Source organism: Sturnira hondurensis, unplaced genomic scaffold (assembly GCF_014824575.4).
Source record: "Sturnira hondurensis isolate 20B ecotype Veracruz unplaced genomic scaffold, ASM1482457v3 Scaffold0008380, whole genome shotgun sequence".
Taxonomy (NCBI): domain Eukaryota; kingdom Metazoa; phylum Chordata; class Mammalia; order Chiroptera; family Phyllostomidae; genus Sturnira; species Sturnira hondurensis.
Window position 1 is genome coordinate 3,562,437 of NW_028081011.1, and position 20,304 is coordinate 3,582,740.

Consider the following 20,304-nt stretch of genomic DNA (forward strand, 5'->3'; position numbering starts at 1 on the left):
CGGAAAACTCGCGATTGTTTCCGGAACGAGAGCTGCTTGAGCGAGAAGCACTACGGAAGCTGGGCTGGACCAAGAAAGCCTGGGGAGGGCGGAGTGAAGGGGAGCTTCCTCAGGCCGAGGTCGAAGGTCGCACTTACCCGGAAGTGTCCGGTTCTATACCTTCTAGGCATTGTCCAACACTACCCGCGCAAGGCTGGGGGGCTTGGAGAGTGCGGGCGTTTAGCGGGGTAGAGCAACCATTTTAAAGCATCTCCCACCATTTTGTGCTCCTTCTGGAGAACCAGCCTTTATTGGTGCTTGGTATGCGTTACGTGCAAAACCCATTCATTCATTGTTCTTTCTTCTCTTTGCCAAAGGTACCCCCTTTTGTAAGCAAAACTGGCAAATCTGAGCCTCATCCCAACCAGTACTTTGATGACATAGGTTGTAGGTTGAGGTCTTGGTCAACAGCGTCTGGCTTGGCCCAGATTAAATGCACCACCACCCTAGGGATAGCACCAAGTCCTTGGTCAGTGAGTTGAGTGTGAAGACAATAGGAAATACTGTCTCCTGGAGCATCCCGATGCTTTTGCTCCCAGCACTGAGAGGTGGGGTATCCTTACACCAGACTACATTAAAAGGAGTGTATAAAACCCTTACTGTGTAGCTCAGTGAGTTGCAAACTAAAGGTCACTGGTGCAATTCCTAGTTAGGGCTCATGCCTGGGTTGCAGGCCCCGCCCCTAGTGGGAGGCCTGCAAGAGGCAACCACACGCTGATGTTTCTCTCCCTTTAACTCCCTTTCCCCTCTGTCTAAAAATAAATAAATAAGAATAAAATATTTTTTTAAAAAGTGTATACAGTCATGCGTTGGTGTACCCTGGTATCTACAGGGGATTGGTTCCAGGACCCCCAGGGATACCAAAATATGCAGATTTTCAAATCCCATATATTAAATGGCATAGTATTTGCATGTAACCTATACATAGCCTCTTGTGTACTTTAAGTTATCTCTAGATTACTTATAACACAATGTAAATGCTATATAAATAGTTGCTCTATTGTATTGTTTAGGGAATAATGATAAGGAAAAAAAAAGTCTGTACATATTCAGTACCAGGTGCAGCCGTGGTTAAGCTTAACCATATAGTACACGTTAAATGTTAATTTTTTTCTCAACAGTTTCTATCTTCAGCTGATTGGACCCAGGGATCCAGAAGACTGAGTGTAATAGAGTTGCAAAAATAACTGGGCCAGGACTATGAAGACCTAGGTTCTGCCTCTTGAGAACCATGCAGTCTGGGAAAGTCACTTCTTAGCTAAAAATGCAGTCACAATAGTTGTGTTTTGTGGGCTGCAGGAAGAATCAGATGAGACAATAGACTTGAGGTGTCTTGCAAATTCTTGAGAGATTATTATTTCATGGTTGGTAGAAGAGGACATAGCATTTGGTGACAGAATTGTAAAGGCAGATGTCAGGGAAGGCAGTGGATGGGAAGGGAGAATGCAGCAGGTGCTTCTGGGAAGACTCAGCAGTCAGTGGTGACAGTGGCTGAGAGCTCCTGGATGCGCCAGGCACTGCAGGCCTTGCACAAGATGTGACCATCAAGTGGGTAGCAGCCCTGACACTCCCCCTCAGAGGAGAGCAGCAGCCCACACTCCTGTTAGGAAAGAAGCAACAGCTTTCAATCAGGCCAAGACCCCTGGGTTCTACCACACCCAGTGAGCCTGGACTCCAAGAACTTTTCCCCTTGCCCAGGCCCCCTGACCTCACACTTGTAACAACCGATGTGAAAACTTCGATCCAGAGCAACAATTCGCACGGTCTCCTCCTGACCTGGCTCAGGCATGATGGCCCCCCCACACACTGAGCATCGTGGAGCAAATTTCCTGGAGAAGAAGAGAACCAAGGGGTTGTCAAGCCCCAGGGCTGGAAGGGAATAACAATGGAGCACAGAGGTGGGATGTGGGAGGGAAGGGAAAAGGCCAGCAGAATGATCTTGGATGTTGGGAAGAAACTGATGTTAGGGAGAACAAGGCATGACAAGAGTGGGAAACAGGAGAGGCTAGTACGGGGACATGAATGAGAGAGGAGAAAGATGGGAAAAGCAGATATCCTGAGACAGGTGCAAGATCCAGCCTGACCTGTGAAAGTCTTCAATGCAGTGGATCTGGCTGGTGGCATCCACTGTGAAAGGGATACCATCAAGGCCACGGTGGCACACCACACAGGTGAAGCAGCCAGGATGGTAGGCCTTCCCCATAGCCCGAAGGATCCGGTCCAAGATGGGTTGAGAGCATGTGGAACACTTCTCCAAGGTGGCCTGTTGGGAAAGAAGACAGGAAGGTCAGGGGCTGGGAAGGCACATGGCAGCCCTATGGGCATCCTGACAGCCCACCCATCTGTTTATGTAACCCCTGCCATGAATTAGTGACCCCCTGCCATTGATTTAGTGAAAACTAGTCTTGAAGAGATCTGAGTGCAAATCTCAGCACTGCAGCTTCCCAGCCAAGTTACGAAACCTCTGAGCTTCAGTTTCCTTCAACATCTGCCTTAAAGTGTATTGTGGGAAATTAACACACTCCCTTAACTCTAAAACAAATGCTTCAAATCTGCAAAGAGCTATTGCTTTTCCTCTCCAGCAGCCAGTATTTAGCAGTCTAATTCGTCCCTTCTTGGATATCAGTTTTAGTCCCCCAGCCCTGAGCCCTGTTCCTCTTTGGGACATGGACATCTAGTTCCTATGTTGGATGGAAACCCCCTGCCTCTGCTGACTCCAGCCCCTAGCCACAACCACTCACCACATAGCAGCTCTCACAATATGCCCTCCTCTCCACGGCATAGAAATGCTGGCCTCGAAGCTGGGCCCGGCACGTAGAACACACAAAGCAGCCAACGTGAAAGACGCGGTCCAGGGCCACAACCCCGGCCCCATCCCCAACCACATCTTCTCCACAGCCCCCACATCGGCCTGAAGACAGGGAGGAACAGGGTCAACCTGCATAGGCCAGGAAGCCATATATGCTGTCCCTCTGAATCACCAGCCCCCCACCCTTTCCACCCACCCTCAGACTCAACTCACCAAAGTACTCCCCGCTGGGCGGGTGGCTCATGTCATGCACCAGCTTCTTGGTCAGCCTCTCCAGCTCCTCCTCAGGAGGCTGGCTCAGGGGGACCTGGGAGGTGAGAATCAGGGGTTCGGCACTACCTCTAGCTTTCAATGCTGTCAAAATACCTGGAGGTGACCAGAAAGCTCATTGGAGAACATCTCAGCCCAGGGTCCAAGGGTGTGCCTTGAGGAGCCAGTGTGTCATCCAGTCCCCTCCCTCCTACATTTCCTGACCTGTCTCACACCCCTGGAGGGAGCAGGAGGGAGTCCAAAGCTCTGACATCCCAGACCTCTGACAACCAGGACTTAAAACGCCACCCCCATAGCACCCAATCAGTGTGCAGTTGTCTGTGAGGACCCCAAATCCCAGTGCCCAGGGCTTACCTGGTGGCCATACCCACTTCCTCTTCCTCCTCCTGCAGGACTGGAGCCCCCAGCAGCCTCCTCTTTACACCCAAGCCCTGGCTCTCGGTGACTCCTATAGCCAGTCCCCCAGACTTCACCTCGGCCTGGGAGAGGAAAGTGAGGGCCCAGCAGAGGCCCTGAGGCCTGAGAGGGCCCCCCTCTGGGGGGGCCACAGCCTCTCACTGGCTGTGCCACCTTCACCTGCACAGGAAAGGCAGGGCCAGCGGGAGTACTGGCCTTGGCATAGGAGGCTGGAGTGGGGCCCCCATAGGGGGATGCTGGGAGCAGTGGAGGAGGAACACCCCCTCCATTTGGCTTCTGGGAGCCCAAGCCAGGGCGGTAGGCAGGGGGCTGAGGGGAATCATAAGCCTGGGGAAAAAATGCAGACCAAAAGGAGTGAGCAGGCCCATTATAGGACATACACCTGTGGAAACCCGCACGCACACCCCATGTATATGGCACCCAAGTAACAGATGGTTTTTGACAAGGGCCCACCCTCAAGTGACTGACAACCCACTGAGCTGCGATGGTCAAGCACTGGTGTGTGTATCACTTACATGGGGGTGGGGAGGGCACTGAAGGGACAGAGAAGGGACCAGGCTGAAGGAAAGGGAGCAAAAGGCAAGGAGCAAGGGAGGGATGGGGGGGTCACCTGCCGGTTAGGCCGCCGTGGGACATGACCACGACCCCCGTCCAGCTCCGCCAACATGCTAGTCAGCGAATCTATCTCAGCATCCAGACTTCCAGGGCGCAGGCCCCCCCTGTCTGGGGGGAGCCCCTGGGAATAGAGCGAAAACAAGGAGAATTCAAATCACGTGGTCTCTACTCTTGCCCCGGATGCCATGCAGCCCCTCAATCCCGGGTTCTTACCTGCGAACGCTGGGGTGCACCATGGCACCCCACCCAGGCCGGCCCCAGATCCTCCGGTCCACCCAGAGCCTGGTAACACTGCTCAGATGGGACGGGGCAAAAATTGACTCTGGGGTGGGGCTGGAGTGCTTGGGTGAGGGAAAAAGAGTGAAGGTGGAGATGGGGAAGGAGACAAGGTAACGCTTGTGGGGATGACTCTCTAAGGTCACTCTTCTCCTCTCCGCCTCACCCGAATCCACCTCCACCCACACCTGGGGTCCGAGAATGAGACGGGGGCTAGTAGGGCTGCGGAGAGGGCAGGGGACGCTGGTTCCAGCCCAGCTTTGGGGAAGGAGCGGCAGGGGCAGGCTCAGCGGGACTAGCAGAAGCCGACCAGCCGGTGGCCTCCTCAGAGGTACTGGGGCTGTCTTACCTGCTCCGTGGGCTGGGGGCGGCCCCGGGGCACCTCGGGGGTGAGCTCGCCCCTGAGAGGCTCTGGCGGGCTCGGGCTGCTTGGGGGGGAGCCAAGTGGGCCCCGACATGGCCTGGAACGAGGGACTTCAGACAGCGGTCAGGGTCCCACGGAGCCTCGGGCCTCTGGTCTTGATTCCTTCTTCCGTCTCACACCTTGTTTGGGACTCCAGAAAAGAAACTTTTCCTGGCTTCCCCCCCCCCACCTCCCCAATTGGGCGACGGCCACGCCCCCGGTGATGTCAGCGCATTCCTGGGGGAGGGTCACGTGGCCCCCTAGGCCCTAAACCGCGTTCCTTCCCCCCACCCAAGTCAGCCCCCTGCTGTCCAGCATGGAGGGCTCTCCGCCTGCGAACCAGTCTGGGGAACTGTGGGCAGCCTCCATTTCCACGAGTCCCCCACCCAGGCTGGCGCCCCAAGTCCTGCACGTGGCCTTCTCGCCGCTAGGACACTCCAGCGCTCCTCTTTCCCACATTCCACCCCGCCATGCAGATCTCTCCCTCTTCCTGTCCCACCTTCCCTACCCCCACAGCAGCAGTGTTCAGCCAGCTTGTAGTGTTGTCTTTTATTGACATTCAGCAGTTAGAAAAGTAAAACAGAACAAATACATTACAACCTCAGGGGTCAGTGAGTCAGTCAGGTGAGGGGGAGACTGAGGTAGCCTAGAGTCACAAGCAGGGACGCAGCTCCCATCAAGGCACCAGTAAAGGGAAAGAGGGGGCAGCGCTGACTCCCTCCCCTGGCCTGGCAGGGGCAGCTGCTATGCACTTATCAGTGCACTAGGGGCCCTCTCCTAGAGATCTAGAGATACCCTAGCCCAGGGTCCCCTAACACTTCTACCTAGCTCCATGTTCCATGTGCAGGGCTGGCAGGAGGCGGCCCTTCCCCTTCCTCAGTGGTCGATCAAGGTGGGCTGCCAGACTTGGACACTTGACTTCAGAAACAGGGAGTCAGAGATCAGTGCAAGTGACAGGGGTGACACCATGAATGAGCAGTGTCGGGCCCAGATCTCGGCTCAGAATCTCCAGCAGTGCCAGGTAGTGGGGGTAGCGGGCAGGATCCGCAGGCGGCCGTGGCAAGTACAGGAAGGTGAGTGCTGTGGTGGGACCCTCCTCCCCATCCCCAACCTCAGGCCCACCAGGCCCTCCTCCTCTGCCACGCCCCTGCTGAGCCCGAACTAGGGCGTTGGCGCTGCATGCCAGGGCCTCCGCCTCAGACTCTCCCCGCCTGCCATTCACAAAGTCCCCTTCCTCCTCCTCCTCAGGCTCTCCGGACCGGGCCCCATCACCCCACACCACCTCCTGCACCTGGGCCCGGATCCTCAGTTGGCTCAGTAGTGTCCGGAGCCGCCCCTCAGCAGCCCCAGGGGCCTCTCGAGGCCCCAGGCACAAGAAGATCCGGAGCCGGGCACTGTGCCAAGCAGGCACCATGCCCAAGATAGTTGCCATCTGCAGCAAGAAGAGGCCGCAGACATCCACGTAGCCAGGCCCACCCCGGGGCCGCAGGAGATTGAGGGGCCACACATCCACATGATGTAGCTGAGAAGTGCCCCCAGACCCTCGGCTCAGCCGCTCAGGGGGCAAGGCCCCACAGGCCCGTGCCAGAACCACATTCTTGTTCATCTTGAGAGCATCTGCCACTGTGGCCACGTAGTCCTGGGGACTTAGAGCCCTGGGGCTCCCAGGAGCCCGGGGTGGGGGGAACAAAGTACTCAGGGCTGGGGCCCCGCCCTCCTGGGTGCCATCAGCTGGTTCAGAGAAAGCCGGGTCTGTCAGGAAGTGATCCTGGGGTACAGCATCATCGTAGAAACCCAGGACCAACGTGTTGGGCTTCATGCCACCTAGGGGCACAGAGGGGGAGGTAGGAAGGAACCAACAGGAATCAGACTCACCAGCTGAGTTTACACCGCGCTATATGCATCCATTCATACACGCTGATGGCAACATCAGGAATGACATTTGTTTGCACTGTGCTTGGGCTCTTAGCGCAACATTATGCAGTTCTGCGTAATGACTTTGAGTTTCCCCAAACATTTTCTCATGCATTTATGTGACTTATCTCCATGACTAATCTCCCCCACTTAAATAGGCAAAGTTCACCTTAGGATTCTTTTAATTAATGAGCACTTCCCATGGCAGGAGCATGCATTCAGTCCAAGCTCCTTGAAGCACACCTTTTTCATCATGGGAGATGAGTTTCACTCCACTGGGCAGACCAGACCCCTGATTAGTCAAGATTATGGCCTCGATATCCAGGGGAACAGCACCCAGACCCTGCTGGGGGAGGATGAGAGCCCGGTGCTGGGGCTACACAATCTGTTTCCCTAATGATGGCATGTCCAGAGCATGGTCTCCAGGAAAAGGACAGCTAACATCTGCATACTGACCAGGGGCCACGTCTTCTGGAAACCACTTCCTGTTTTATTTAACTCATTGATCCCTGAAGCAACGCTATCACACAGGGGCTGTTTACTCACTCCCTTTCAAAGATAAGGAAACTGAGGCACAGAGCACCTGCCCGAAGGTTCACGGCTGGTAGATACTGGTGTGGCAGGTAAACATAATGCACCCAACATCAGAGCCCATTCTCTTAGCCTCTAGGCCAGTGTGCATACCAACCACAACACCCCAAGTCCCTGCCAACAGCTCTTGGTTTTTAATTTTTAAACAACCAATGTGGAAGCAGACAACTCCCTCCCTTTAAGAAGGCTGACTGTACAGGAAGACCCTGAGACCTAGTCTAAGACCCCATCTCTTGAAACAAATGGACTGCCAGGAGAATGTACTATGTAAAGGAATTCTTTTTCCTTTTATTTGAATTGTTTTCTACAGGTTAAATTTCATGCAAGTAGTGGTGTCTCGGCACAGGTTTCCTCACAAAAGAGACCAAGCCCTAAGATGCTCCAGGGACTATCTCATAGCACTTTACAACATCCCAAAACACCTCCACAGGTGTGAACTCTAGCTGATCTTGCAAATTAGACTAGCTACACCCCTCCTGAGCATTTCCCAGGGTTCTGATTTACACCAAGCAGAGCTATGTCCAACACTTGATCTTTAGCCAGATTCTAAGTGGAGAAGGATGCATGTACTCAGTGAGGGGGAAAATGCCAGTCCTGAGACTATAAAAGAAGGAGGCAGCTGAGTGCGGATTTGGAGGAAGCTGGGATGCAAGACCGGAGGCCTCAGCACTGAGACAGAGTCACAAGCTGGAAATCTTCCACTCCACCCTAAAGCATCAGCCCCACACACCCTCTGAATCTTCACTGAGGCCATGTTATGCCACTCCCTACTTCTCCACCCCTTTCAAGGCCCAGCTGAGATATCATCTAGTTACAAAACCTTTGCTGGCCACATAAGTGCATAGTGGTCTTCCTTTCTTGAACTCGGGTGGTTAGAAACCATCTGTCATAGATTTGATGGGGCAGCGCCCAGCTTCAAATAATACTCCCATTGTCCTCAGAAATATAACACTCTCCTCAGAGCCTGTGCCCCAAATTTGCATCACAAAAAAATTAAGGTGTCACTCCATCTCTAATCCTTAGGCATTTCTTCTAAGACTTGATCACATACTGTCTGTTATCTTTGAGTATAGTGTCTTATCTGTACTAGACTGTGGGTTCCTTTCAGAGTTTGCAATCTGTGGTTTACTCTCTAGGGTGATGGAGGGTGGGGGGGGAGGATGGCAGAGACTGAAAAGACTACAGAGTGAGAGAGGGGACCCAGGGAGGAACAGCTCACCAAGACCTGAGATCCGTAGCAGGTGCTGAGCCCCCTGGCGCACAGAGGATGAGAGGGTGAGGTCCACAAAGGCCTTTACTTGGGCCCGGTCCACAAGGCTCAGCCACGCCCCGTACTGTGGCTGCACAGGGTCAGAGGGCAGAGAGTCTGCGGAGAAGGACAGCAGCAAATGTGGACCAAATTCACGTACTTTCTCCTAGAGTCCAAATCCCAAAGAGACAAAAGAAAAAGGTCTGGGCAGGGCTGTGTGCTGGTTGGAAGCATCGTCTGGGGAGAAGCGTGAGGCCTCTGGGACACAAAGAATACTAAGAACGCCTGAGAGTGACAGTGGACGGAGGAGTGGAGGGCAACTCACCAAGGTCCCCCAGAGTGACATGGCCCAGCACATAGAGGCCTCCCTTCTTGAGCTGGTTGGCCAGGCGAAGCAGAGGCAGGGCACCCCGGGGGTTCCCCACTAGGAGCAGCAGCTGAGGTCGCCAGAACTTCACATGCTCCTTCCGTACGTCCAGTCGGAGCAGGTATTTACGCACCTGGGGACAGGGTGAGGTGGTGGGGAAGAAGGACTCAAGTGGCCAACCCCTACTCACCACCTCTCAGACAGGAGCTCTGACTTGAGCCAAGAGAAGAGGAGGCCTTTTTTGTAGGGTTGGTTTTCCCAGGCTGCCCCCTCCCCTCCCCACCCTCCTCTGAGCTCCCCGAACCTGGTGGAAGAGCAAGGCCTGGCTGACATAGCCCCAGCTGCTGGGGCCGCCTCGAGCAGTGAGCAAGGCAGAAAGCAGGCCCATGAGCAGCAGGGAGCCACCAGCGGCCCCAGGACTGATGAGAAACATCATGAGCAGGCAGGAGGCTACCCCCAACAAGCAGGTGTGCCAGGAGAACAGATTGAAGGTGGGGCTGCAGATAGACAGAGAGGAGGAAGGACACTCAGGGATGGCTCTGAACACCAGGCCACTCTATTCCATTTCCAGCCTCACCCCTCTTGGTGTGAGTCCTCCCCATTCCTCTGTCTTTTTCAAGGAACACAGGCATTCTCTCACCGGAAGTTGGGGGCCGAGGCCCACTCCAGGCTCAGGCAGGACAGGTCCACTGCGGCATAGGCTACCAAGTAGAAGACGGTGACCACAGCAGCCAGGGTATTCAACTTCCCAGCTAGGAGCACCAACTGGACAAGGAGCAAGAGGCTGAGTGTTGAGCCGCCCCCCACACCCTGTGCCAATGCATCCTACTGTTTCATTCATTTCCCCCAGCCCACTTGTAAGTTCCCCCTGGTCCTGCAAGCACAGCCAGGAGGGGCTTAGGGTAAAGGGAAAGGCAGTTGAAAGAGGAAGGCTTACCTGTACTAGACCCCACGAATACAGCACGGCCCCCCAGGGGTTCCCCCCTCGGGACACCACCTTGGCAGGTGCCAAGATCACTCCTGTGCAAACAGAAACGCGGCAGACACATCAGCCTGGGCCAAGCACAGACTGAGACACACACGAAGGGCATGCTCAGAGTTGGGCGAGGAGGCAGGGGACGGCGCACCAAAGAGGTCGTCCTGGGCCAGGGCGTGGAGGATGCGGGAGGCACCAATGAGGGAGCTCATGGAGGCTGAGAGTGCTGTGGCATAGATACCAATCAATACTAGTGGGGGCCACAGGCTGATGGTGCGAAAGAACCCATAATCTTCCTGCAGCAGGATCCTACAGGAACGGAAAGAGGAGGGCGTCATAAATAAATGTGCAGCCATCTGGGGTCCTCGTGGGAACAGGGCTCACGACATCGTGTGAGGTTAAGAGATGGGCATTCTCAACTGACCCAGCCCCTATCTCAAGGACCATAGTAACAGACCCAGTGCGCCAGGGGGATAGACTTGGCATTCATTGGTTATAGTTGGACTGCTCTGGAATTAATCACATGACAGACATTCCCAACAGTATATGTACAAGGAGCCAACTGTTCATGGAAATTGCCTAGAAAGCCATTCTCCACCCCCAAACCAAGTGCTTACAACAGTACCAGGCACGTGGCAAATGCTGGCTGCAGATTATCTAGCCCCGCTGAGCTACTCCTCCCATTGGCAACAGCAGCTTCGTCTCCGTCTCTCTCCCATGGGAGAAAGTTCCCATTTTCCTGTACCCCAACAACTTGGGCATCTGCCCCCCACCCCTGCCCGTGTGACCTTTGGTGATTCAGGTGCATCGCCCTGTCTAACAACCCCCGCGCTCCCTACAAGACCAGGCTCACCCCTCCCCAGGTACCTGTCACAGGTGAAGCTGGAGAGGAAGAAAAGCAGAATGTAGATAAAAAATGTGTAGGCAACAGCCACAATGGTACCCAGAGGAATTGCCCGGCTAGGGTCCTTCAGCTCTCCTGGAGGGAGGGAAACACAGGGAGAGAGGTCAGCCCTCTACCATCCCCTACTTCCCTGAGCCTTCAGCAACCAGGTAGGGGCACAGGCTGGCAGCCCCATACACCCAAGAGGCAGTAGACAGAGACTCTCACCAGACATGTTGGCCCCAGCCATGATGCCCGTGCAGCCATTAAAAAGGACGGCAAAGACGCTGGCAAAGGTCATCATGGCCCCTGTGGTGTAGTCCTTGGAGTAGCCAGCTAGGAGGGATTGTTCCCAAGGAAGAGGTGTCAAAATCCCTCCTAGTGATCCAGGTGTCTTGGCCTGACCACCCACTCCTCACATTCCACAAGCCCCCGCTTCCCCCACCACCCTCACCAAGATCCCGTCCCTGACGGAGCACTGGGCTGGCTCAGCTCCTCATCACCTTATTCTCCTGTATACTCTGTTCCTCCCTCCAGGCCTTGTCCATCCTCTTTCCTGAGACATCTTCCCTCTTGCTCCTACTTGAATTCCACAGCCTACCTCAGGCCACCTCCAGGTCCACGTACTCCTCCCACTCAAGGCCTATACTCCCATCTGGCTTCTCTAGACTCCACTACGATTCTTCTCTACTTGAATCACACTCAATCTATTATGCTGTTTGATTGTTTCCTGAATGTACGTCTTATCTCTCCAACTGAACAAGTTCTTCTAAGGCAGTGACTGTCTTGCGGTCAACTCTTGCACCCCACTGGGCCAAACACACAGCAGCCAGCACACACCAAACTGATCTTAATTAAACTGTGCAGTTTCAGGTCCAGATCTCCTGCCCCCAATTCTCTCTGACATCTGTTCTCATGCAGGGATTCCAGGTGGGGCCCAGCCCCCCACCACCACCTGCCCCTTGCCCTGAGAACCCCAGAACCTCTGAGCCCAGCTCACCGCCCAAGTTGGCCATCAGCGTGCTGCTATTGAAGCCAGTGAAGTGGCCAACCTGGGGTGGCAGGGTGGAGCCATTGGGGCCAGGTCGAGGTGTCAATTGGATGACCCTAGGCCCCACAGCCACAAAGCTGACCAGAACTGAGGCCAGAGAACCAGAGACCAGCAGGAATGTGAGGAAGGAGGCCCGGGCATAGAGGCCTGCCCCTAGAGTGCAGACCCCGCCCACCAGGCCCAACAGCAGGGATCCATAAAGCAAACTCCAACCATAGCCCTGGGGCAGGACTCGGAACCCACTGGACCCTGCGGCATCTGCAGAGGAAGGAACAAAATTAGAAGACCAGGCCCTATGGAGGGACCCCAACCATGACACAAAGCAAGAATAGACACCCTGCCTTGGTCCACCTGTCCTCAGAAAGGCCATCTTCCCTACTCCCTCACTAAACTGAACCAGCATCCTGGCCTTGCTGGTTGGCCACCACCCATCTTACTGTCGATTTTAGGGGTATTAGCTTGGCCTGTAAGACTAGATGGTAAATTCCCTGTGGGCCAGGACAATCTCTGACATCTACACATGGCTCAGTACATGGTAAAAGCTCAAGAAAGACAAGCTAATGGAGCACTTTGCCTGTCTCCTAAAGAAGGCCTCTCTCCCTCACGATCCCAGCAAACCCACAGAGGTTCCGTGACCAGTGGGGAGAACAGACCAGCACCGAAGACATCAAGCACAGCCTCCACCAGCCCCAACAGGGAGACAGCACAGCCACAGACGTTAGCCAGGTAGAACATGAGGCCAATGCTGCCTCCAACCTCAGGCCCCAGGGTCCGGCTGATCATGACTAAACATGAGAGAGAGCAGGGGGTGAGTGTTAAGGGAAAAGGAGCGTGAGGAAGGGTCCTCGCACAAGCACTCTGCAGTTGACCCTGACGTCTGATCTCTCTGCACATGTTCGCTCCCAACCCACGTGACTTCACAAAAGTCCCTAATACTCTTAAGTTCCAGTTTCCTCCTCTCTAAAATGAATGCAACCTACTTGACAAGACTGTTAGGAGAACCAAAATGACAGCTGGAACACACCACATGGACTAGAAAGTGGAACAGGTAAAGCCAAGTTGGTCACCTTCCCCATACCAGCCTTTCCTCAAAACACTCATTAGAACCTGCCTCCCTCTTGCCCTGCCCCCCAAGAATGAAGAGAGGGGCCCCTCCCTCCTCCCTACAAGATGGGAGAGCCCAGACCCCAGTCCATCGATGTTGAAGGATACAGTAAGCTCCACCACCGCGAACAGCTCCATTGGTGGCAATGGCACAGACAGAGAGGACGGTGAGGGCCAGGATGAAGTAGGCAACCAGGAGCATGGCCAAAGCCTGTAACAGCCCAGCATGGCCCACCACGAACCCTGGGACAGGCATGGCAAAGCAGGTCAGAAGATGACTCACACACTCCACCCTTACCCCTTACCCACTGGTCCTCAGTAGCCTCTAGCCCTTCCACAACGGCATCCCAGGCCCCCTGCTCCCCACTGCACCCCCTAGTAAGCGCCTCCCCCCACCCACTCACCAATCCTCAGGAAGACAACGATACTGAACATGGACAGGACTGTGGGCACTACCACACCCAGGAAAGTGGAGAGCTTCCTGGCAGATTCGCCTCCAGGCCCACCAGCCCCATTGGCAGAGAAGGCAACCCCATCTTCCCCCAGGAGTCGGTAGGCCAGCAAAGGAGAGTTTTCATTGGCCATGGCTGACAGCAGGTGGAGGGAACCAGCAACAGATTATAAGGCCTGCACAAGAGAATCCTGAATGAAAAGCAGCTCCACTGAGCCCCTGAAAACACCTCTAAGCAAATACCCAGAAGCCTCATTCAAAAGAAACACACACAGAGTTAGTGGGGGGCTGAATGGCGGTGGCCACTGCCCCAACAAGGGCAGAATTTAGGCAGCAAGGCCCCTCCCCTTTCAGCTCCCTAGGGCCACCCCTTCCCCCATATCCTCGAGACTAGGGATGGCAGTGATTTTGGAAAGGTCCTCTCCCTTCTTAACTAGCAGAAGAGGAAGCAAATTCCCCAAAAGGGAAGTGAGTTATGGGCAGGAAGCCCTTCTCACCCCTCCTCCGCAATACTGTGCTCCCCCTTCAAGCTCCCCATACAGTCGCCTCACCTTCAGGGAAAAAGAAACTTGCCAATCTTTCCACATCCCACTCTTCCTCAACCCTCTCCCTCAACCCATTACAAACCATCTCCTCTTCCTCTTGGCCTCGCCAAACCCCTCCCACCAAATGAAGTACCCCCCAAATACATCCTTCAGCTACCAAAACAGAAACACAGGCAGGCAACCCAAGGTGGGTCCTCCTCCCGGCCCAGGTTCCTGCCCACTTTCTCTAGGGGTGGGTAGGAGGGGGCCGCGAACCCTTTCTCCCCGTCTAGGCGCACCCCACAGCCCGGGTGCGGCCGAACACTCACTCACCCACCCGGAGGACGTAGTTGCTCCGGATGATCCCCGAGAGCCAGAGGGGCCGGCTACTAGCGGAGGGGTCGCGGGTTCCGGAAAAGATAGCTCCGGCTACCGAGATGCCAGGCCGGGAGCCTGCCCCCCCAGCGCACGCGTCCCATTGGTCCCCGGGCTCGTCCCCGCCCCGTGGGTGCGTCCAGGGAAGCCCCACCCCCTCTAGGCTCCGGTAGCTAGAGCTTTTCCTGCTCCACGTGTTCCTTGGATGCTGCCTTGGGTTCCCCTCAAGCGTGGGTCTCTTGCAGGGTGTGGGCCACGGCTCCAACAGTGCCCATTACTCTGGTGCAAACAAACGCCTGTCGCCCGGGAGGGACCCACCTCCGAACCCAGAGGAGTCCGCAAGAGCCATGGATGTAAGGAGCGTGCAGTTACGGCGGCAGGCCGGCTGCAGGTGGGCAGGACTACGACTTCTGGCCCAGCTGTGTCTCTGGGACAATGAGCCTGGTCGGTCCAAGCCCTTGGGGCTCATACGCCGCCTCTTGAATCCTCGGAACGTCCGCCGGGTCCTGGCCTCACTCCGCACCCGCGGGGCCCACCCCTAACGCCTTACCTAGCCCACTGGCTGCCCTTCTTGTTTTCGCCACCTGAGGGAGCCATTGGCCGCTCATCCAGACAGTCCTGGCCGCAGGCCACAGTTGGTCTGCTCCGTGTGCCTCCTGCTTTCATCCCTCCCATACCGTGTTCTTCCCTCTGGCATAAATTACAAGATTTGTGAACCTCCGGGAGTTAGAAGCCCCTTTCCACTCTCTTCAGGTAATAGCAATATCAGCACCACCTGGCAACGTTTCTCATCTGTAAACTAGGGATTAACTACAACCTCCCGCATAAGGTGACTCTGAGGGTTAAAGGAATAGGCACTTGAGCAACAGTGCCAAAATGTTCAATGTTATCATTTGCATGCAGTACTATATTAAATATGCATTGCCAGCCCTGGCTGGTATGGCTCAATGGGTTGAATGAGAGCCTTCCTACCAAAAGGTTGTGGGTTCAGTTCCCTGTCAGGGCACATGACTGGTTTGCAGCCAAGTCCTCAGTTGAGAGTGGGCAAGAAGCAATTTATTGATGTTTCTCTCCCTTTATTTCTCCCTCCTTTTCCTTGTCTCTAAAAGTAAATTAAAAAAATATGCATAACCAATCAATGAGGTAGGTAGGTACTATTATTTCCATTTCTCAATGGGAAATTGAAGCTTAGAGAGCTTCAGTAATACATTTCTAACTTTCCTTTATGGTTACACTGTCATTTGAGCTTCAGGAAATGAAAGCCACCTTTCCTCGCACTTGTGTTTGGCTGTAGACAGAAGGGCTCAAACCAGTTGAAATGTGGCTTTGCCTGGAAGAGGTCTCGTAAGTTCAACTGTGGCATTTTTATTGGTCATCTCTGCTGCCCACGATTTGGAGTGTGGCTCCTGGATCACTCCAATACCACCCCTGCTGCAATTTTTGGTGGTTTCTGTATCCACATTTGACTAAACTTCCAACACCTTGGCCTGGCAGTCACTTAAATTCCACTTCTGCATAGCTCTTTCTATCCCATTCAGTGGGCATGCCTGGACCTTGTTCTTGTCAATAACTGCAACCCCTCCCTCTTTCTGTTCACCTCATCTAGTAGGCCTGTTAAGAAAAAAATCAAGCCCTGGCTGGTGTAGCTCAGTGGATTGAGCATGGCCCTGCAAACCACATGATCACGGTTCCATTCCCAGTCAGGGCACATGCCTGGGTTGCAGGCCAGTCCCCAGCAGGGAATGCATGAAAGGCAACCATGCACTGATATATTTCTCTCCCTCTCCCCTTTCCTTCCCCTCTGAAGATAAATAAATAAAATCTTTTTTAAAAAGAATATTTTAAAATAAAAAAAATTTTAAAGAAAAAATCAGATGTTTGTTACAATGGTAAGAAAGACTTTACTCAGGACTATGACAATAGGGGAAAGCTCAACCCCCAATACTAGAAAGATAGTTGGGGATTTATACCTAATAAGCAAAATGAGGGGGCCAGTGAATGGAAAATTACTAAGAGGAAATAGAAGGCATAGGGGGATTCTAGCTAAACAGACTTAACAGGATTCTTGCCGAAAGCAAGCCAGTGTGATCACATAGCTCTCTAAATTGGGATAGGCAGGCCCAGCAAGGATGGGGGCTCAGGTCAGACAGGGTTCACAAGAACCTAACTGAAGTTTGGTCAAGGAAAGGGTCTTTGTTGTGCTCTGACCCCAACAATCCTTCATTTCATTGAACTGCAAATCCATTGATCCTGCCCACTTTCCACTGTCCCCAGCTCACTTCCTTTTTTATCTAGCTTAAAGGTCACAGTCAGTGAAAAGCACTCCCTTTACCCTGTATCACTTAGTTACACCTCCTGGCAAAACCACAGCCCTGATAAACAATTTTCCATCTATCCTGATCAAGTAGCTGAATGTAGCTGGCGAGAACACCCAGCCATGGCAGCCAGTCTCATTTCAAATTCATGACCATGAACCTGTAAGTGGGTCTTTAGTGCTGCTTAGCACTCAGACAAGACTTCTGTAGATCATATACTCTCCCATACTCCTAGATAACAAATCTTCACCTCTCTCTTCAACCCTCCAGGGCTTCCACCATTGTTCTCACTCTCAGCTCACCTCCTTGCTTCCCAAATGAGAAAACAGAAGCCATCAGATTAGATTCTAAAAGCTCCTATCTACCCACCACACTTTGCTCTGCCTTCCTGCCTGCTACTAGGGACAAGCTGATTATGCTCCCAGTTAAGGTTAACCAGCTACTAGTCCCATGTCATCAATTTGTTTATCCATTCCATTGGATCATTCCCATTAGTATACAAATATGTTTTTATTTCTCGTCTTTTTTTAAGATTTTATTTATTTATCTAAAGAGGGGAAGGGAAGGAGAGAGGGAGAGACATATCAATGTATGGTTGCCTCTCATGCATCCCCTGCTGGGAACTGGCCTGCAACCCTGGCATGTGCCCTGACTGGGAATCGAACTGCGGTTGATTGGTTTGCTCAATCCACTGAGCCACACCAGCTAGGGCTATTTCTCATCTTAAAAAGAAAAGATGTTCCTGAATCTACTATACACACACACCCTTTATCACTCTATTTTTTTGTTTTTATAGCAAAACTTCTTGTATGAGCTGTCATTTTCGATCCCCTAGTCTGTTTCTTCTTAAACCCACTACGCAGAGGCTTTTGCCCCTCAGTAAAAGGGAAGCTGCTCATCAAGTCACGAGTGACTTTCACTTGGTCAACCCGGGTCAATGATCAGTCCTCATTTTACTGAACTACCGGCAGCATTTGACATACTTGATCACTACCTTATCCTCTCCAACACTTCCCTCATGTGCCTTCTAGGACACCACAGTCATACATTTCCTCCTGCTCACTGCCTTTTGCTGGTTCTTCTCCATCACTCCTCCTAATGCAGGAGCACCCCCAGGTGTCGGAGGCACAACCAAGAGCTCACTGTAGACCAAAGGCCCTGATGACGACTGGAAACTCAGTTCTTGGACTTCCTTTTCACCACTTACCCCGGTCCCCTGATGATCTCATCCAATCTCATAATTTTATTTTTGTTAAATATTTTACTTATTTTATTTTTAGAGAGAGGAGAATGCAGGGAGAAAGAGAGAGAGAGAGAAACATCAGCCTGTGGTTAATCTCATAATTTTAAATACCATCTTGTTACAGAACAGACCTGTGGAGTGGAACAAAATACTATTACCAAATGGACCCCCCCTTCTCCCAAGGTCCCCCTGTTTTAGGTTCACCTTTGCCAACTGCCAGGGAATTACAGCTCTCAATAGCTCTCAGTGTCAGAGACTGGTAAAAAGGAAGGAATTATTTATTCAAAAGTTATACAAACTTAAGAGTAATGACTTAATGTTTTCATTGAGATCCCAAAGTCCCTTAGAATACACACAAAGACACACAGTCCTTCCTTCCCCTCTTTGCCCAGTCCAAGGCACTGTATCTCAGGAAAAGAAATAGAAGGCTGCAGCTCAGGTAGCCCCTGGTTCTTCCCAGGATTCTGTGCTCAGCTGGCAGGCCTCCCATGGTTCCCAGCACCAACAGCTGTGTTGCCACCGTGATCTCCAGTTCTTAATCCAAAACCCACATGCCACCTTCCTGTGGCCCACCAGCAAGAGTCCTTTCACTCCTTTCCTTCCTGCAGCATTTCTCCTGCATTCTTCCGAACTGCTAAGAGAGAATTCTGCACTGCTACTACATCTTGCTTTCTGGCTTTCCAAGCTGTACAGCAAAGGGAGCCCCAAAGCTGCACAGCTCTCCCTTTCTCACCAAAAGCCATGTGGTCCCCTTTCTCAGCAAAGCCACATTGTCCCTCTCCTTTCTCCAAGCTCTCACTCAGGCACTGTAAGGGGGGAGGATTTCCCTCCCAGTTGTGTCTTGGGTGGAAGTCACTCCCATCTCCCTGGCTCAAAGCATGGCCATAGCTATTTAACATATGCATGAAACCGTTAAAAGTTATAGATATGTTGAATGACCATGACAGTGGTTAGCTGCAAAACTGTTGCTATGCAAAACAACTCTCAATGGCCTTTCTCCATGTGTCCTATCCCCCAGTTCAGTCTTGTGGGAGTGAGGACATCCTATATTTTTAATATTTCCTGGACACCCTGAGTTCTGGACCCCATTACAAATCCCTCTTTGGGGAACCCCTGGCTGCACTATGTTCCCTATAATAGTGGCCCCAAGGGTGTATTTTCAGCCCAGATCACTAGTCTGAATTTCAGACTGTATGTCCAGCTACGTACTAACATCTCTGCTTGGACATCAAACAGGCAATTCAAACTTAGTATGTACAAAATCAAACACCTAAACTTAACCCCACAGCCTACTTTTTTTGATCCGCCCACCTTTCCAGTTGCTTAGGTCAAAAACCTTGGGGTTATGCTTGAATGCTCTTTCTCACACCTAACACCCAACCCATCAGCAATTCCTTAACCTCTACTTTTGAACTATAACCAGTATCAAACCACATCTTACCATCCTACTCCAAGCCACCATTGCCTCTCACTTGCAATACCTAACAGGTTTCCTACTCTATCTACCCTTGCTCTTACAGTCTATTCTCAACAGAGTAGTTAGAGTGATGCAATTAGAGCAAATATTAGTCATGATGCTTCTCTTTTCAAAACCCTCTAATGACTTCCCATTTTCCTCAAAGTAGCAGCCCAAAGCCCTTACCTAGGGTAGCCATAATTACCTCCTGATTCGTTGACTATAGTCCTACTACAGCAGTTTATGCCTGTTGCCTCAGCATATGTATTAACAATATTTCCTTTGCTCTGAGCCAGAATGGTCTACATATTGAGCAGGCCATAAAGTTTGTTTAGTTTTTTCCATACCATGGCTCTTGTAGTGCTTAGCTGTCTTTAACTTCATTTGAAACAATTTTGTTAGATTGTATTGTGACAGCTGTAATATCATGGCGTGCCCTGGGTGGTGCAGCTCAGTGGATTGATCCTGGGTCTGCAAACCAGAGTATCGCAGTTCAATTCCCAGTCAGGGCACATGCCTGCGTTGCAGACCACTTTCCAGCGGGGGACACACAAGAGGCAACCATACATTGATATTTTCTCTCCCTCTCTCTTTCCTTTCCCCTCTAAAGATAAATAAATAAAAAAATCAAAAAAATAAATTTAGAATACATTATAATTAAAAATATATATTATGGCATATTTTTAAAATGTTATCAAAATCGAATTTTTGTGCAGATATTTTAATATTGAAAACAAGAAAATATGCAACATTTTTACATATTATGCTTTATTATTTCAAAAAAGGTAAAAACATAACAGAAACACAGAAAAAGATTTGTGCAGTGTATGGAGATGCTGCAACTGAGTAAGTTAAAAGTGGTTTGCAAAGTTTCTTGGAACTACTGACATTTTGGACAAGTAATTCTTTGCTGTGGGGCTGTCTGATGCTTGGAAGATGTTTAGCAGCATCCCCAGCTTCTACTCATTACAAGCCA

General features: G+C 52.1%; 2 protein-coding genes across 7 annotated transcripts; both read right to left on the reverse strand.

The window, feature by feature from the left end:
- Window positions 1-1,366: 1,366 nt before the first annotated feature.
- On the reverse strand, window positions 1,367-5,265 carry TRIP6 (thyroid hormone receptor interactor 6). Its single transcript, XM_037054881.1, has 9 exons — window positions 4,776-5,265; window positions 4,364-4,491; window positions 4,146-4,271; window positions 3,473-3,862; window positions 3,062-3,155; window positions 2,781-2,950; window positions 2,124-2,302; window positions 1,748-1,868; window positions 1,367-1,639 (listed from the first exon to the last, which is right to left on the reverse strand). The coding sequence occupies exons 1-9, from the start codon at window positions 4,882-4,884 to the stop codon at window positions 1,508-1,510; spliced, it is 1,449 nt and encodes a 482-aa protein (XP_036910776.1). The 5' UTR covers window positions 4,885-5,265; the 3' UTR covers window positions 1,367-1,507.
- Window positions 5,266-5,363: 98 nt separating this feature from the next.
- SLC12A9 (solute carrier family 12 member 9) lies at window positions 5,364-14,403 on the reverse strand. Of its 6 annotated transcripts, none has more exons than XM_037054876.1 (14): window positions 14,277-14,362; window positions 13,369-13,591; window positions 13,073-13,207; window positions 12,514-12,645; window positions 11,810-12,118; window positions 11,038-11,145; window positions 10,794-10,905; window positions 10,078-10,235; window positions 9,888-9,970; window positions 9,591-9,715; window positions 9,255-9,447; window positions 8,909-9,083; window positions 8,554-8,700; window positions 5,364-6,653 (listed from the first exon to the last, which is right to left on the reverse strand). In XM_037054876.1, the coding sequence occupies exons 2-14, from the start codon at window positions 13,547-13,549 to the stop codon at window positions 5,764-5,766; spliced, it is 2,748 nt and encodes a 915-aa protein (XP_036910771.1). In that variant the 5' UTR covers window positions 13,550-13,591; window positions 14,277-14,362; the 3' UTR covers window positions 5,364-5,763. The 6 variants fall into 6 exon arrangements, with proteins under 6 accessions (XP_036910771.1, XP_036910770.1, XP_036910772.1 ...); XM_037054875.1 differs by having other exon boundaries at window positions 14,273-14,360; XM_037054877.1 differs by having other exon boundaries at window positions 13,369-13,606; window positions 14,273-14,360.
- Between the last annotated feature and the right edge of the window lie 5,901 nt (window positions 14,404-20,304).